Source organism: Anopheles maculipalpis, chromosome 3RL, assembly GCF_943734695.1.
Source record: "Anopheles maculipalpis chromosome 3RL, idAnoMacuDA_375_x, whole genome shotgun sequence".
Classification (NCBI taxonomy): Eukaryota; Metazoa; Arthropoda; class Insecta; order Diptera; family Culicidae; genus Anopheles; species Anopheles maculipalpis.
Window position 1 is genome coordinate 84,821,166 of NC_064872.1, and position 17,297 is coordinate 84,838,462.

Consider the following 17,297-nt stretch of genomic DNA (forward strand, 5'->3'; position numbering starts at 1 on the left):
AAAAACAAAGGTTCCGGAGAAGGTGACCATTGTGCGAGGTGCGGAAAACGCTTCCACAGAAGCGGCACCCTTTCGTGCGGCGACCGTCTTCGCATCCAATCTGGCATCGGAAATCTCTTTCGACCACAGCCACAAGACACTGCAACCGGTGAACGATGGAGAGTACGTAGACTGTGGTTTTTGATTTGCAAGAAGTCTCGGTAGGATAGGATCAGCACGAAAACTACGTTCTTTTCGCTGTTTTGCTGAAATCTCACGAACCTGGATTTTTGTACACGTTCGTTCCCTTTTCTCACAATCTCGGGTGCATCTTTGCTCATTTGTGGGGTGAGTGAAGGTTGAGTTTGTGGGGTTGTTTTTATGCTTCCTATCCGTTGCACAGCAGGCGCTTGGAAACTGCTTGCGGGACATATTGCCATTCTTTCAAATAATCTGGCTTTTGTATTTGTCTGTGCGAGGCAAGTTGACTTTCGAAACAAAACGTTTTGATTCCATAAATTCCCATTTAGAATTTAGAAAAAAACCATTTTTACCCACCGTGCCAAACTCGTCAGTCGCGATCCCATAATCGTGCCGGAGGACCGCCGACTCCCGGGCTCAAGGCCCAATAACCCATTTGCCAGCGGTGCGGATTAATATTTTAACACGAAAGCTGCGAAATCGATTTTCCCATTTTATCTGTTTACACTGTAATTACGTACCGGGTACGCCTTCTGTACGTGTGTGTGTGTTGCCTCGCGTGGTGGAGCACTAGCAATCGGCGATCGGATGAAAAATCCCGTACGTGCGCAATATGGAAGCGAGAAAATTGGTCTCCACGGTGGAAGGGTGGGTAGCGGCTTGGAAGAGGGGCAGAAATGGTTCGCTCCAAAAAGAAGCTATTTTGCCGTTGGACAAAATCTTTCAGCCATCCAACCCTCCAACCCTCCAGGAACGATGATTGCACTGCTGCCGGTGATCACTGTCTGCACGCGAGATCAACAACGACCAGCAACGGGAAGCCTCTCGACCCTGGCAGAGAACGTTCTTATCCTTGCGTTTTTCGTAACAAAGCGCTGGAATGAAGTATCGTGGGAAGTTGCTTCCCCAAACTAACTGATGTTCGGTCCTTGATTAAGAAAGCATCGTTTTTTTTTTTTGCGAACGTTGGTGCCTTTGGAAGGATATTCTAACGGGATCAGGGGTTTTCGGATTGACGTGTTCAGCTTTAATGGGTACGCTTGGTGCAGGATTTTTAAGATGAAAAGCATTCCCACTGTTGCTACCATATAATCAGACTAGTTTCATCGAACTAATACAACTCAGCGGTAATTAGATGCCACACATATGGCTCAAGGCGAAATATGGTTTTAACTGGTTTTGAAGAATTCTTTTAAGAAATTGGTGATTGTCCATCCACGTTAAGAAAATGAGATGTTCATTGAGTTTGATTAGTACCTTTGGAGTGCCTGTGGCAAAAGTTGGTGTTCTCAAAGTTTTAGATCATTTGGAAGGCTTGTCGTCCACTGAATCGGTGCGAATATTTTCCTTTTTACATCAGTTTTTCAAATGAAAATATTTAGTTTTTCACTTTTATTATTCAAATAAATTGTGCTACTCAAATTTCGATGTTCGTCTATCAAATTAAATAAATTGAAAAGATTTTTGTTAATTTCGAAGCATATTTTAAAACAAAATCAACATAGAAAACAATCTTTCGCTTTATTCTTTTCCCAAGCACAAGTCCTCAAGTTATTCTGCTAATATTTTCCGACAGATTCCACAACTTTGGATTAGTTTTTGATGATTTCTATAGACTGCTGAATATTAACACTGGCTTGAATATTAACAGCAACATAATTTTCACATCCATTCTCACCTTGTCTTTGCAAACCATCTAGAAACATCCCGCACCATACATTATTCCTTCTGCACTCTGTACCGTTTCAGTATCTCGCACCACCTACCATCGAACCAATCGATTGGCCAAAATTACGGCCTCGACATACCCGGAATATGGCACACGTTATTGGATTCCGTGCCACTATATCCCGGCTAAATGTCACGCTAAAAATAAAAACTCTCATCTCACCTTACACACCTCGACTCGAACACGGCTCGACACGGTTACACTCTGGAACAAAATTCTTGGCACCTTCTTCCCGGTTGTGTTGGTGCGGCAAAATTAAGTGACCAGACGCCTCGTCTCATCCGCTTGCCCGGCACCATCGCTCGCTGGATACGATGCTCGTGTTGGCAGGATGGTAGAATTATGCAATCACTTAGCATTTAGCAGATGGATTAATTACGGCATTAATTAGCGGCACTACGGTCTCTCTCGGGGAGGTTGGTTCCCTTGCCGAATCGTGTGTCGGTGTGACTAGGTCCCGGGTTCAGAAGCCGAGACAGACTGCGGACGTGCCTAACGGGCACGGCCGACCGTGTACGGAAAGAAATGGAGTCAATTTCGCTGACATGATTGGCTCGCACGCCGACGGAGACATGCTTTGCATGACGCTGCCCCGCATGTCTAGCCGTATCGAAAGCAAAGGCTCACAGACCAGTCGGCCGTACACTTCCCCGAGGTGGAATAAACGTTCAAGTTTCTTTCGCCCGCCCGGTAGCCGCCCGGTTTGGCTTTCTTCCCACGAGCGGTAAGGTACGCGACGGTAGCGGACGGACGCGGCTGGGAGCAGCGAAGCAGAGGAACCGCATTTGATCTAATTACACTCTGCCTGCCTGGGAACGTGTGGTATGCTGATGGTCCAGCACGAACCAACACCCATCAGCGCGGGAAGTGGGCGTGCATGTGTGGGAGAGACGACAGGAGGGAGTCCAATCCATTCGCCACGCTTGTGGTTCTGATGGCGTCGGTAAGTTCCGGTTTTCCGGCAGAACGCGTTGCCGCCAGCAGGAACAGAAGCAACAGAAGCAGCAAACAACCTGCACCCAAGGTACGGGCCTCGTTCTACACGCCGGTCAGCTAATGATAGCATCGCCCCGGTGCCGACTTTTGCACTCGATCTTCGGTTCTGTGTGCGTTTGCCCCGTTTGGCAAAGCGTGTGAAAATCCTTCGCCCGGTCGAAGGCGGATTGATTTACCGGGTGGGAGGGGATGGCGAAGGTAAGGGATGGTTCCGCTTTCATGAATGGAACCTGAAGTTGGTCATTCAATGGACGGGCTGTTACATTCCATGATCGTGCAGTGGGCGGTTGAAGTAATGCTCGACAATGAATGGGTTGTGGTCAGAGGGGAGGTTGGGCGTCGGGCATTAGGGGAGAAAATTACAAAGCAAAACAATGTTTTCGACGAACATGAAGAGGTAGAACAGATTCCATAGAGTGAGTCGTTGTAGTTGAGAGATTTACAAGCAGGAACTAGAGCTCAGTATAGTTCGATTTTTAGCCATGTTCGATAATGAATCGTATCTGCGAGATTTTTCGCATTGTTAAAGATTGTCTTAAACATGAAAAAACCTTTTGTTTTGCCATTAATACTTTACAACGTATCAATGTAATTAAAATTTGAGGTAGAAATCATTTTTTTGCGATCATTTAGGTGGGTTTTTCTGTTGTCCATATCTGTGTTATTATATATATTTTTAACAATTTTTACCGAATTCGATGTAAGTAAAATTGTGATAAATGATTACAAATCTGCTTGCTAGTTCTCATATAGCACATTACATTTTGGAACGAGAATGTTTAACGTTTAGATTATGCTTTCGCCTACCAGAGTACACTTCATTATTTCCTTCCAAACAGACATCCAGTGATAAACATGTTTGTCAACCCCGTTCAACCTCACGGATCGCACGGATCGTATAACGAAAAGGCTGACGTCTACTTTAGCCTCCCGGTTGGCTCTGATTCACATTCTTCGTCCACTTGCCACTTGAGGTTTTATGCTCATATTACACGTACATGCATTATGTTCACTTCCTATCCTCCAATTTCCATTTCTTGCAATCGCACACTGCTTTGTCACACGTCTTCATTTACGAGCTCTAAACAGAGTCAAACGCCGAGCTGCTTCAACGCAAGTGATTCTCGCCTTTTTGTAAACAACTCCGTGTCATTTTGCCTCCTCTACCTTCGCGCTCTGCAATCCTGCACGCACAGCTCCCGCCGAGTGGTGGTGGTTCTGGTGGTTCTTTATTATTAGCATAAACATCCGCTAGAACGGCAATGCTCAGCGCTTGATTCGCTGTTTGATGCAAAACGATCTCCGCGAGACCACCAACATACTGCTGCTGCTGGTGCGGCTGCTATTTACTATCCTTATGCGAACGAGGTGAATGGTCTTTCGTGGGGTAGCATTTTCAAACGCTCGTTTTGTGATTCGCTCCACGCGCACAACATGAAGCAGGATGCGTAGCATACATCTCCATCATCATTGTTCGCCCCGGTATACGGGAACTTATTTTCGTGGAAGCTGTACCGTCGTGGCGTCCGTCAAACGCTTCCCCAAGTTTGTATGATGAAGGACAACGAAATGGGGGAAAAAAGAATAACAAAAGTTGCCAAATTCGCGCGTGCAGCTCGTGCATAACGGGAAATCGCATAATTGGACATAATTTGCCGCCGGCCATTATCGGATCGGATGGTTTGGTTTGGCAGTACCGGACCGATACCAGCTGCACATCGAGATTGTTTTTGAATTGTTTTCGTTCCCCAAGGAGTTGTTGCTTTTTGTTTTTTGGTTTTTGGTTCTGAATCTTCAACTGATCCACTCACCAAACTTACCGCACAAAAATTGGCACCCAACATGCCCAACAAACCGTGCTGGCAAGTGGTCAGCATTTTCCCTGCAGGATTTTCATGAGATTATTATCGATAAGTACCGTCGTTCCTGCCAGCGTTGGATCACACCGAGCCCGTTTAATAAGCAGCCTGCTGTACCCTGACCCCTGGAGTGTCGAGAACACGATTTCAACACCAACCACTTCCGGAGGCTGTCGAAAAGAAAGGATCACGACATTTTCCGTATGCGTACACACAAACATCCCAAAATTTCGTCACGATCGTTTGTCTTTCGGTGCGACGTTATCTTATCTTGCGCTGTGCCTTCTCGCAACAAGCAATCCGGGCCAGACGCGGGATCCCAGCCCGAACCGGAAAACATTGAAAATTCCTTGATTTACGCACCGACCGTTGTCTTTTCCGATCGATACGATCGGCTACGTTGCGCGAGCGAACGAGCGAAACACAATCGACCCAACCTAATGTCCGTTGTTGCGTTCTGTTGCTTACGAGATCGAACAGATCGGTATCTAATCTGTGGCGTAATATTTTCCACTTCGATCCACAGTACATCCTTTCGCTGGTTTTTTGTTTTGTTTTCTTCTTTGTTCCCCATTCGATTTATGCTTCAACGGCAGGATTTTTAATACAATCACATTTTGTTTCTTGCCTACTTCTTAGTCAAAAACTCAAAGCCCTCCCTTCTCACAAGCATTCCAAGTAGGATTTAAATTATTTATGTTTAAGCGTGTTTACACATTCGACTATTTTACTCCAGCAAACCTCTCCACAAACGCCCGACAGCTCGGACTCACTCGGTGACAGTTTTATCGCTTGCTGTGGAATAAATTTTCCAAAACTTCCAGACCCAAGCGACCCGACCTAAAGAAACCTCTCGCTGAGGTTTCAATTTCTTGCGGCGCAAAAGGGAAAAATAATTCTAATGAAGTTATCAAACGCCCTCACACATACACGCCACGACTTAATGAACGAAAAGTGAGCCTGGTGCATCGCTTAAGTAACGATCGTGTGGTTCGTTTAGTATGCAGCACGAAGGCCGGGAGAGCGCTGCAGCACATTAAAGGATGCACATGCGTTCCGTTGAGGGTTAAGGGCACCCGGGGATTTTATGATAATTTTACCGATTCATCGCTCTGGGTTGATGGCTTAACGATCCCGCCGGACCGTGAGTGGTGGCTGGCTGATTAAGTTGCCTTTGGTTGGTGGAAATGCTAATCGTGTCGGGGCATAAATGCATCGGAATGTGGAAAATGTCATGAGCATGAGCTTTATGAGTCAGGTTTTATGTGCGATGGTTTGCATTCTTTGCCAGTTGCACTGAGGGAACACATGTCACGGTCGAGGTAGAGCAAATGGATATTTACTTACATTTTTGGTAAATCTAAGAAAATCACATTTGCCAGCACATTTGTGTAATACCAAGTTTTTATCAAAAAATTATTTTCAATGTATTTTAATATTGTTTCCATTAATTTACATTTCAATTTTTTTACTATACTCTCGATTGAACTTTTCAAATTTTACAAACAGATCGTAACAAATATGTAAAAATATTTATACAATTTTTCAATCAAAATTAGTATTCAATGTACATCATTAAATATTCTCAATCCATTTTCTACATTCACTTTCAATTGCAATAAGCACCAGCAACTGCTTTAAACCACGATCAAACGATCGGCGGAATCGGCAAGAGATTGGTTTTCCGGTTGCTAATTGACGATAATTTCCCGGCTTAATACGATTAATCGATCTTCTTTTATGCTCGGATTGCGGTGCAAAGAAAAAAAATCAGACTAAAACTCTTCCCTAATCTAGTTTTCTCATCGCTTCTCGCGTCTACCTTTCGAACAAAATCCACGATAATCAGTTAATTAAGACGTGCGCAAACCATTTCAATCATTACTACCGGGGTGACCTATTAACGAATTTCCTTAAAGTGTGTTTCTCCCCTTTGAATATATTTCTGCAATACGAAAAATGATCTGCTGACGCAAGCTTCCTGTTATTCGCACCCGTCCTAAAAATTTGCACCCCGTCCTCGAGTCGGTTACGAGGAAGTTTGAAACCGTCGTCGATTTTGCTATTAGCCGAAATGGGGCATGACGAAAGAAAGTGCACCCGGGACGGAACCATCGTGTTGCATGCAGATGTGCATTCGGCGGATGCATTAGTGCGTCGTCGTGCATCGTTCGACACCGCAAGCGCTAACACCTGATGGCAATCGGCGATCGTGGCGGTCGTGCCTCGCCTTGCTACACGCGTTCATTGTGGCCCTGAGGTCTCACGGGTGAATTTATATCGCCATAAATTGCTTCCGGCGACTTGCTGCATTACGAGCTACTAGCTCGGTGCTACTTGTGTTAGTGGTTTGCCCGCATGCGGATACCCTCGGATGCTGCAGGATGCTTCACGAAGCGAAGCGTCGTAAAGATCACTCAATTGACCGTGGAATCGAATGGAATGTTCCTGGCAGTGTGTTTTAGTGCTAGAACATTAAACTTAGGCAGCGATTGACGACCAGGGTTTGCTGTTTTTTGAACAGGAATGTTGCACGAGAAGACATTTAATATTACTCCATGAGCACTTTCCCACTGGCTTATAAATAGCGCGTGATCAATGCATTTCGTTTAAATGCGCTTCATATGCAATTTGTTACACTGCAACACGTGCCAAAGGGTTGGTTTTCTGTTGCTTTCTTTTAGATCAAAACGACAATAATACGATGTACACACCACATTTCTGATGTCTTCTGGCTGATCATTAATTATTTACAACCACAAAATTGTCCTATTCACACATGGCATTACGAATGAAGACAACAGTTTTTCATCGTATGTTATTGCCTTTTTCTTCTGGTCGAAAAACAACAATTTACAAACAACCTTCCCGCAATCAAGCATGATGTATTCTAAATTCCACTCGCATTATTCACCTCTTCTCAGCCAACTGAGACTGCGGTGTTTAATCCCCTTGCTGTGGCGCTTCGAAGCCAAGCCAATACGATCTTCGTACACCTACACCCCCGCACGGCAGCAACTGGATTAGAACTCCCACCGAGAGTGCACACACGCGCATACATTCAGACAGGACGACGTTCTTTCATCCGCTGGGCGACGCCATGGTAAGCGTGGGAGAACTATGCCGGCGTTTTTCTTCAGCTCTCTTCACGGTTTAATTTGAAGATGTTCGTCTGCGGGAGGTTCTCGCTTGGTTCTTCCAAACAAGCCCGGGTGTGGTAATTAATCGGTTATTTTGCACTGTTTTGAAATGTGGCCATTCCTCCCCATACCCCGTCGTACGTGGCGGGACGTGCCGTGGTAGTAATTATCGTCGTCGAACGCGGTTGTGATTGTTGGCAGGTCGTCGACGTTCCGTCAGCTTTTGGTTCCTGCCGAACAAATCACGCGCAGTTTTTCGGTGGACGTGGATTTGCCCGTGGTGCTGGTGGTGTTCGGAAAGGCAGGAGAAATGTTTTTGTTAACGTGATGATCTTGAAACGTGTTCTTGGCAAACCGTTGGTACCGTTGCATGATGAGATGGCACGTTCGTTTGTTTGGAAAATTATAGCGAAGAAAAGCAAACGGTCCATTGATTTCACATGGAAATGAGGCGCTAATGTACATCTTTTTAATTTATGGCTTTATTATTTCAAAGCGCGATTACTGGCCAAGACAAATTGTTTACTGGGCATGAACGTAATGCACCAATGGTTAATTAATAATTATTCTGCATAAGAAAATAGAAAGATATCTATTTATTAGAACCACACGGACGAGAAGCAAAGGGCTCTGTAGATTTGAGTCATTCTCATGACTATCCGTCATGTATGATTAATTTATGATTAAATTTTTTTAAAGTTTATCATAGAGTTGATACCGTTTGTGGTCATTACGATCAGAGTCTTATTGCATCCTAGAAATTACAATTCAATTGTTTGAGTCGAATTACAAAACTAACAAGTAAAGGGTGCTCAAGTACGTGCTTAACCGACTGTACTTTTAATTTGACATAAAAAATGAGACTCTTGTCATCGATTAAGTGTCTCTTGTTAGTGGTTTGATTGATTAATTAAATTTATTCTCAAATTTAGCAATTGTAACTTAAATGAAACTGACGCTGAACGACAACTAAAACGCGGAGTGTACGGTTTGCGCCAACGGACACTCAAGAGTTAATACTCATTGAAAACACATAAAAATAGTTGCAACAAAACTAAACCCCCCAAAACACGCACCTATTACCTGCGATTGTAAAACCGATAAGCAGAAACACAAACAAAAACCTTGCAAACAACCGTTCCAGCCTCAGTAAAAATCTCGCTTAAGGCAACATAAAAATAGAAGCCTTCAAAAACATGAGCCAGAAACAAGTGCTTCAAATGGGCGAAGCAATTCATCAACCGTGCCGAATTGTCAATAGACCACTGCAGCAACCGGCCCGTCGGACACACGAGTCGGATGTAAATGACTAGCCTTCCAACCACTTATCGGGTGTTGCAACGGAGTACAACAAAAAACTGCACGCTAATCTTGATGTGGAATTTCGCGCTTCCGAGCAACTCCCCGTTTTCTTGCTGCTCCACACCACCGATGGTACGATGCACATGTTGGCGCACATGAACAGAATGCGATCACGGGAGAAACCCCGTGGCGTAAGCTTACCTCGTGCTTTACACCGCACAACGTGTCCGGGAGAATTACCGATCGGGTTGTCGCTGGTCGCTCGCGTTAAGTGAGGTCTAATCGTGTCGTGTCTGTGCACGTGTCCATCATTACCCGTTCCACAGGTTCTACGAACTCGCGCAACCGGCATCATGTTTCAAGTCTTATCAGCGTCCCTTGCGTCGGGACGATGCTCCAGAGCAGAAAGAAAGAGAGAGAGAGAGAGAGAGAGAGAGGGTGTAGGGTGTTGCTGCCCGGTGATTCAAAAGCCGGAATACCGATTCCTCGAGGTTTCCCGCGCCGTAAGTATGTAAGGGTATAAGATAAGGTTTGGCGCACTTTGTTGCCGGTTCGCTTCGCGAATGTGTGGTACTTGGTACATACAAAACATGCACACACACACACACACACATCCCGACCTTCTTTGCTGCCCTTTTTGGTCGTTATCGTTGACGTTTTGCGTCTGTGCGATACGTGACGAACTGCAAGTCGCCGGCAAGAACCCCCAAAGACCAAGCCCTTTCTCGGCACGATCGCGTGAGTCAAGTGAGTTGAGGCGACGCGGGCGTAAATGAAAATAGCAAATAGAAACAGCAGTGTGCTGATGATGTGCGAACTCGCCTTTTTTCCCACCCACCGTGAGGACGGCCACTTCAATCGTTCAAGCAAACGGTTTTGCCCCATTTTCGCGTTCAGCGCGATTGAAGGCCTCGCCATATCGCACTCGTTCGTTGGGAGGGTTTCGATTTTAAGTCCTCCTTGTTTTTTTCGTCGGAACTCGCATCATCCCACGATCCGCTTTTCGGACCAAATTCGCAGAAGGAATCAGCTCACGACTTTTTGGGTGCATTTTTCCTACTCGCCCCCATGCTATTTCGGTAAAACCGGCATCGATCCGTTTGATCAGCGCTTTTTTGCGCTCCGAAAAAAGAAACACACGTCCAGCAGAACAATAAATCTGCCACCCGTGCTGCGTCCCACAAGCGTCCCACTCTCCCGCACGGCCTTTTGTCTGTACCAAAACTGTGACCGAAAAGAATTTCAAACGACGCTTGCCTTTTTGGTAGCGCCGAAAAAGCGCCTTTTGAACTTGTGGCTTGTGCTCATTTCTTTTCAGTTTGCCCAGCCAAAGCAAAGTCGTGCCCGAATGGTGCCGGCTGCCCCGAAAAAGCCGACCCATCACTGGAGCCATTTGGCAGTCGGCGATTGTTCCCTCTGTCCCGTCCTGTCGTTCAATCTATAGCAGGCGCGAGAAGAAGTCATTATCGCGGGGCCGAGCGATCGGCACTAGCGGCAGCACGACAGCACACGGGTCGGTCGGTCGGGCATAAGATCATCCGTGAGATCCGTCGCGAATTGTGGCGCGCGGAAGTCGTTGAAATGTGTTGTTGTTGTCGCGTTTTGCTTTGTAGCGGCGTTCGTTGCGGTGCCACATTGTGAACGGATGTGATTGAATTTTGAATCGGAGAGGAAGGCTGGACGAATGGGGTTTGTAATGAGGGGCGTAGAGGGTTCCCTAAATGTTAAAATCCCGCTTCTGGTTCCCACCAATCTGAATGGGATGAAACAAAACGTATCGAAACGTCTCGAATGGGATAGAGTATACGGTTGACGAATTCTATAACCAAGTCTTTTGTAGTCCTTCCTAGTGACATTTAGCTATCCAACTATTTGTTATCAAGAAGTCCTGCACACCATTCGATGGTCTGCAGGAACGACAAGTTTGTTAAGCAAAAATAAAATTATGTAATTGTTTAATAAGCAATACCTTTTACCAAGTAAGAGAAGCAGGAGAACTGAAGTACAAATTGTCTTTTTCAATCATATTACATTAACTTGAACATTGTTTTGGAGAACATTCTTTCTTGCAGGAAGTATGTTTTATTCACTCGCTGCAATTCTACTATACTGCTACGCATCCATACGAAACAAAGCAACACTAATCGATCATAAGTCCATCTCGCACGTGATATAACATTAGATCGTACACTTTCCTCCAACATTTCCTGCCAAATCCCAAAAGCTTCCAAAGTCTAACCAACGGATCAGCTCACGAAGCCAATCCTAATCCTAGCCTGCCCGTTGCTCCCGGCTCTCCCTTCTGCCAAGTCCCTAATCTCAGCTCAGTCGAAGAAAGTCTCCGCAAACTCGCACTTAAATAAACAAACTCGCATATTCGAAGGTGTGCGCCGAAGTTATGCCGTTAGTACGTACCCCAATGCGGGTTGTATCGTATAGCTATTTTGCTAAACACGAAGCCACATTAGACAACCCACGAGCCCAGCTTAATACGGCCAAATCAACAGCCTCAAGCTCAAGAAAAAACATGCCACGCTCGCACACAATCCTCGGGGCAAAACCCCGCAAATGCGAATATAAAACACTACCTCCGAAAACGGCTTGCATTGGTGTTGTTTTTGGTTCCTTGCCTTCCAGTTTTTAACTGACGGTCGTGCTTCTGTTGCGAACCACACATCCGTTACCCTTCACGGGCCCAAAGCGCTCGGTAGGTAGAAAGAAGCATTGAACCACGGGTCGGAAATCTCGCCCCCGAGTTCATTCACAAAATCCTTTCACCGGTGGTCGGCGGTCAGGATGTTGTTCTAGCTTGACTTAAGACGTCTACTGGCCCTGGGCACGGTCACAAAAACCGGCACGAAGCGAATGTCGACGCACTAATGAGTGGCAAATGGTCAAATATTTGCCCTAAACAGTATCGATCGATCGAGTTGCGCACGGACGAACTGACCACACAGACGGGTGACGGGTGGTCCCCGGGAAGGATTAGCTGCTCCGGCTGGTCTGATGATGGATGATTTGTTTTCGTTGGCGATTAGAATGGTGGAAACTGTTTTTCTTCGATCCGGGACCATTTCGGCGTTGTGGAAAATTCATTGAGAATGTTTCAGTGTATCCGTCCAACCGGGTTGATCTTTTTCGACGACGGAGGTCCTGATCCTGCTCGGTTCTCGCTCGATGCTTGTTTGCGTAGACGATTAGGGTCAGGCGCGACACCAGCAGACAGTTTCCGGTTTGAGATGTTTTTTTTTTTTGGTTGTTGCTTTTCTTTACTTTGTTGCTGTTGTTTTGGTCTCGTGCTGCTATTTGGTGGAGGTTAGGTTTGAATGAAGGATTTCAAGGTAGCTTTTCTCGTTCGAAAGGATGCCTATCATTGACACCTACCTCCTCGGTGAGTAGGAATCATCCAAAGGAAAAACAACTTCTCGAGGTGATGCGTTTGTTTGGGAGAAAATAGCAAAACACTTTATGAATAAATATTTAAATGAAAATTCTACTCTACTATGTACTATGTTAAATAAAGTATCTACGTTTTAGACTTAAGGAGACTCCAATTACACTTTTTCGTTACAGCCGATTTTGTTGACAGAACGAATCGTTGAAAGACACGCATATTTAATTCCCAATGAGATCATCACCTAAACAGATTGATCCAAAAGCCTGCAATACGCGCCCAACGCAACGACATATAGCACCAAACCAAAAGCCCGTCTATGAGGCAACGGGTAATACCCGGTGGCCAGGGAAGCGATCAAACCAATTTTCTTCGGTGCATTTTCATCCCACAGCAGCAGTGCGTTCACGCGCGATCACGTCATCCACGGCAGGGCCACATTTTCGGCGATGCACCGGTGTGAAGGCGAGAGATCGGTTAAAACATTTCACACACACGCGCAATCGGAATGGTGAAGGAAGCATATTTCAACTAAAAGAAATCAGAATAAAAAGGAAACAAGGAAAACAAAATACGACGCACGGAGCACGGCAAGCCCACGAAACCGCCAGCCAAAGGAAGAATGCAATCTGAGCTGGATGCTGATGCAGCGGCACGTCTCTTTTTTTAAGTTGATGCCTTGGATGGGGGAGGGGTGGGGGATGTTGGAAAGGGGGACGGAATGGGAAGAGGAAGAAACAAAGAAAAACGAACACGGTCCGTGATCGTGAGCCGTGCTTTTTTTTCGGAGCGCGCGCGCTTTCCGACATCGACGAATTCTTTTCTCACGCTCAGTTCCGCTGTGGTCGCAAGCGTGCGCAAACACACACACACACACACACACGTACAGCTCAATGCTCACCCCCTAGCGGGACCATCTTCCCCGATGTTTCGACCACCCCAACAACTTCCATTCCAGCGGGGCACACGAACAAGTGTGCTGCCGCGAGTTGCTCGCTACCTGTTTCTCGCGCGAGCCGTTTGTGTTGTGCGGTGAGTGAGATATTCTCCTGCCTTAGAGCTACTCGAATTGTACGGTACGCTCGGACGATCGCGAGTGGCACGATTTTCGAGCTGCTGAGCATGCAACAACCAATCCCCCCCTGGTTGCACGCGTTGGAGCGTGCTCTTTTCCCATGGCGCGTGGATGGATGGCCTCCCGTTTTTGGGGTGTTTTTTTATGTATTCTTTCAAGAAACGCCGAGCGCCACAAACCGCTAGCTGTCTCGCTCGTGGCTCGTCGTGTGTGAGACGCTCGTGCGTCTGGGCTCGTGCTCTCGTGGAGGAGAAAAAAGCTCCCCTCTAGATTCGCTTCGGGTCGGGGGCTATTCTTCTCCCAAAAGCTCTCGCTTTGATCGCGTCGGTTCGCATCGATGATCGTGGCTGATGACGATGATGATGATCGTGGCTACTGCGGCGCACTTCTGCATGTTTCAAGTTCAGGGGGATGAAAACGAGCCGATCCTTTATTGTGCGCTCTCGCGCCACAACGGGGTTGCTGTGAGGTGGTGAGCGTGCTCGTTCTAGGGGGTTGGTACATCGAGGGTGCGCTTTTTCGCTTTCATTGCGCGCGTTGAGCTCGTGGCTCGTGGAGCATAAGAAAAAAAAGTGGGTAAACAAGGAATCAAAGCGAAGCACACTTTTCTACACAGAACGGAAACGATATCAAAAGCACACGATCGGACGAAAGCTCATTCCGTACTTACTTTCGGTCTCTTTCGAGCGATTCGGAAGTTGCTTTTTTATTCATCCTTTGCTTTCCTACATTACTTTTGACTCTTCTTCGATTGATGATCGGAAGGATTTCTCATGTTGACTTGATGATTGTATTGATCATTATATTTGAGCTTTAAAACGCATGATCTATAACAAATAATTTGGAAATTCTGGACCAAAGTGTTTAGCTTTATTTATATTAGTTCAGTAACACATCCAATGTCAGTAAATCATGATACAAATATCTTTTTTCTAAAACACCCCACAAATGCAACCACGCGTACAGGCACACGAAACCATACACTTCCGTACACCCAAGGCTCTGATCACATTTATGACTTTTCGCTAGGATCGCAGGTCAATCGCAGGCCGTTTGTCTGTACCTTTTTGTTAAATGATCCCGTTCAACAAAAAATGGGTCTTCCCGATGCGACGCGATGCGGTGGGTAAGAACGATAGAAACACAACGATCCGTCCTACCCGTGCGTTGATCTTCATTCTCGAGAAGAGCCCATCAGAAAGGGCAATGTTTGAAGGGACGTGTGCTGGAAATTGAGGATAAATGCAGAACATAGACACACCACGGTTTTTGATGTTTGATGAAAAGATTGGGTGCGATTTCGAACGCTTCTCTGTAGATGGAGGATTATGATTTGAGCTTATTGCTGAAGGATATCTCCATTTCAAAGGATTCAAATGGATTTAGAAGAGGTGGTGATGATGAGTTTAAAAAATGGGAAAAAGGTATGATAGCATGCAGATTTTGCAGTCGATTTTTTGTAATTTACAAAGCTTACTACACTTATTTAAATTCCAAATCATCCTGGATCAGATCACCCCTTTTAATTTTTCATTTACACTTAAATTTTCATTCGGAGGTTTTTAGATGTGTTCCCATATAAATTTGTCTACGTTACCGTAATGCGATAAGCAATGTTAGATACTACGCTTTCACTACAAAAAATCTTATAATTACCAAGCTAAATCAAACTCTCTCCAAGCCAAACCTCAAATTTAAAGGCCCTCAGAAAGGAAGCTACATTTTCCGATACTGGTGCTGCCATCTCTTGAGCAATCTACTGAACCATAACCAAAAAGATCCTCGCCCAAAAAGCAACACCAGAGAAGACCGTAAAAACATTAGTGTTTGAGGCGGTAAAAGAAAGACGCATCCATTAATTCGTGTCCCTGCGTTGCGTGGCATGGACGTGCGAGCGAACGAGGAGGAAAATGTCCTGATCCTAATCTTCCTTCCCTTTGCCATCTACGCTTGTGCCATCTACCTGCATCCGAGATTTCTTCCTCGCCTTCGTGTACCCCTTGTCAACGCACAAAAACGATCCTCGATTACGGCACACTGCGCTTTGATTTGCCTGTTTTGTTGGGGTGCACCAGAGCGAGAGCAAACATTGTGTTCCGATCGTTTCTCGCTGCCTGGGATTCATCCCCTCCACAAAAAAGCACAAAAATCACCCCAAAAATTCCCGAAGGATTCTTTCGTCCTTCGCTTTTCGATCTGTCGTCGCAGCAATCCATCGCAGTCACACCTTCACGGGGTTGCCAGTCGATTGTCTCGCTCACTCACTACCTGCAATAGTGCGCGCATCTCTCAGCAACCCCCGTGTGCGAAGGGAGAAAGAGAGCGTGCGTGAGCGAAGAGCGCAGAGAAACCGAGCTCGCTCGCTGTCGAGGGCGCACCGAAGGGATCTACAGAGCTGCGAACAGTTGTACGGCATCAAAACCATCCAAGCTTTCAGCGAAGCAAGTCGTGGCTCTGCTCTGCCCAAGTCTGCCAGCGCTGACGCACGTTAATACTCGCACCGGAGCAAAACGCAAGCAAGTGCCGGTTTCAGTAACACGCCGAGAGTGTCGAAGATTGTCGGAATGAGATAAGCGCAAACATCGTTCGGACGCAGTGAAGTGAACACACAGCCTCCTACGACGGTGAGACTCTCTGTGTGGTGTGTGCCGTGTGAGTTTTCAACCAAAAAGATCATTTTTGTTTTGGGTTAGCGTGTTGTGAGAGCAAATGCAACAAGTGCCCTAAGGTGATGATCGAGAAAATGTTACTTGTGGATTAAAGCAAAAGTTTTACGAACAACAGCAGCCAGTGTGATCAGGTGTATGTGTGTGAACAAAGCAAATAATCGCAGCCGGGAAATAGTGACACAGTTTGAAAAACCGAAAACAACTAACAAACAAAAAACCGCAGCAAAACGGTGTTGTGTAGTACAACTCGACACAGTGTAGATAAAAAAAACCCCTTTCTGAGGAACGACGTGCCTTTTTCGGTGTGGAAAAGTGTGTGATAGTGTGTTGATTGTTGAGTGAAGAAAAAGCTAAAAAAAAAAAACACACATATCAAAAATGGTGACCGGAATTGGAGCCACCGCGCAACAGGTCGCCGGAACGCCGGCCACCACACAGATACCGCCGGCCGAGCCGGTCAAACGTTCCAGCGATAATCGTCGGGTAAGTTTCCGTTTCGGTGTATATTTTTTTTTTTCGATAATACTCGAAAACAACATGGCAAAAAGGTGCAAAAACCACCCCAAAAAGTTCAACTTCAAAAACACAATCAGGACGTACCGCAGCATACAAAAAAAAATTAAGCTAGATTGTTCGCCGAGCGCTTATCGCTGCCATTGAAATTACGAGTAGCACAACATGAGCTTAGTTAATGAGGGACAAGCATCATCAGCGAGGAGATAATGTCCCATGCATGGGGATTTTTTTCACTATGAATTCTGCCTCTAATTCGTGTGTTCGTGATGATGCTTTTGACGCTGGTATTAACAAGCATCAAGAGGGTTTTTTGGGGTTTTTTTTGCCATGTTTGAAGACCTTTAGCCTTATCGGCGTATCGGATGGGTAGATGTAGCAAGAAATCGCAAGTGTTCCGGAAGCATTAAATTAATCATTTTTTCCATCCCTCTCTCTCT

General features: G+C 45.8%; 2 protein-coding genes across 3 annotated transcripts in view; both read left to right on the forward strand.

The window, feature by feature from the left end:
* LOC126561420 (protein Smaug) overlaps positions 1-17,297 on the forward strand; it is a 469,519-nt gene that overhangs the window by 119,468 nt on the left and 332,754 nt on the right. The gene's annotated exons all lie outside the window — the stretch shown is intronic.
* Positions 16,679-17,297, forward strand: part of LOC126562512 (protein hairy) — a 579,505-nt gene continuing 578,886 nt past the window's right edge. Inside the window, exon 1 of the mRNA XM_050219048.1 lies at positions 16,679-16,827. Within this exon, the coding sequence (XP_050075005.1) occupies positions 16,723-16,827 (105 nt within the window). The 5' untranslated portion in view covers positions 16,679-16,722. The remainder of the gene's footprint in view (positions 16,828-17,297) is intronic.